This window comes from Apaloderma vittatum, unplaced genomic scaffold, assembly GCF_000703405.1.
Source record: "Apaloderma vittatum isolate BGI_N311 unplaced genomic scaffold, ASM70340v1 scaffold44679, whole genome shotgun sequence".
In the NCBI taxonomy this organism is placed as follows: domain Eukaryota; kingdom Metazoa; phylum Chordata; class Aves; order Trogoniformes; family Trogonidae; genus Apaloderma; species Apaloderma vittatum.
Window position 1 is genome coordinate 1 of NW_009734342.1, and position 1,451 is coordinate 1,451.

At 45.1% G+C, this 1,451-nt stretch overlaps 1 protein-coding gene across 1 annotated transcript in view; it reads left to right on the top strand.

Annotated features, from left to right (window-relative positions):
• Positions 1-46: 46 nt before the first annotated feature.
• Positions 47-1,451, top strand: part of LOC104279043 (multiple inositol polyphosphate phosphatase 1-like) — a gene marked incomplete at its 5' end in the record, with an annotated part of 2,994 nt that continues 1,589 nt past the window's right edge. The window contains 2 exons of the mRNA XM_009876206.1: positions 47-220; positions 1,055-1,152. Coding sequence (XP_009874508.1) covers positions 47-220; positions 1,055-1,152 — 272 coding nt within the window. The remainder of the gene's footprint in view (positions 221-1,054; positions 1,153-1,451) is intronic.

Here is a 1,451-nt window from a genome sequence, read left to right on the forward strand (position 1 = left end):
CTGCCTCCCTGAGGCCCGCGTTTGCTTGCAGAGGTGGAGGTTGAAGTGAACGACTCCCTGATGCGGTTTTTTGATCACTGCGCCAAGTTTGTGGCCTTGGTGGAAGAGAACGAGGCGGCGATGTGCCAGGTGGATGCCTTCAAAGAGGGGCCGGAGATGAGGAAGGTCTTGGAGAAGGTGGCGAGCGCCTTGTGTTTGCCGGTGGAGGAGCTGAACGCAGGTAACGAGTGCTTGTTACGGGTGGTTTTGTCTGAGAACAACTTCCCAGGCATGTGGTTTTGCAGAGTAGGTAATTTAAAACGTGCTCCGATCTGGAGATGCAGGCTCTAATTAAACCCACAAGGCTGTAAACATATATTGTTGCAGTCATGAACACTTGTTAGTCAGTGGTCAGAAGAAGAAGACATCTGAAAACGTTTTTCCTGTGGATGGAATCAACTTTACCTTAGTTTGGAGGGATGTGAGCATTCTCCATTTAATTCTCCTTTGTCTGGCCGATGTAGCTTTTGTAACACCTGATACAGTTCAAACGCCCAGCTGTACAGCTGGACCTGTAATTGTAATTTCACTTGTTCAGATTAGAAGTGCTAGGTTTCCCTGTGTGGTCAAGTGGTGGAGAGGCCCCTCAAATAGGTGTTGCTGCGTCCCTGAAGACGCAGTCCCAAAGTTGCAGCACGCTGCTGTTCAAACTCATCTGCTAATGGGGAGGGTGAGTAGTGGTGGTCAAAAACTGCTCTGTGTTGAACAGACACACCTTCCTTGTGGTAACGGTTGACACCTGTCAGTCGGCAGATGTGCAGCGTTTGATGTGAAATCCTTTCCTTTTCCCACTGTAATACTGTAATGCGAGAAGTTTGCCATTTGGATTCCATGCAGTAATTCCTTTGAACTTCTTATTTTTGGTGCTTGACCTTTGGACTGGTGATTATTTCTTGTACTGCGTTCTTTGCGTTGCTAAATTTTCGTTACGTCTCATTTTAGAGGCAAGTTGAGAGAAGGTTGCTTCGTGTGTAGCAGTGGTTTATCTTTTGCTTGGTTGTTGCATTTATTGCAGATCTTGTTCAAGTGGCTTTTCTCACCTGCTCGTATGAGTTGGCTATAAAAAACGTGACCTCCCCATGGTGTTCACTCTTCAGTGAAGAAGATGCCAAGGTATGTGCTAAACGGGAGGGTGTTTGAGAGGCTTTCAAAAGATGCCTTAGTGTTCAGATATAACTCCTTGCGCTGTCAGAAGTTGTAAACTGTGTGCCCCTTATTCTTCAATGTAATGAAGCACTGCTTTGGTCTCCAAAGAGCTGTAATTAATCAAGCAGGAAGACTGAAATGCCCTTCTTTATTCAGACTTAAGTACTGATGCAGTCTTGATTTGTCCTGACGAAAATTGTCTTTTCCTATTATGCTAAATTTATGTAATACTTTTATTTCTGTAGCATCAGAAGTGTTCTGAACCG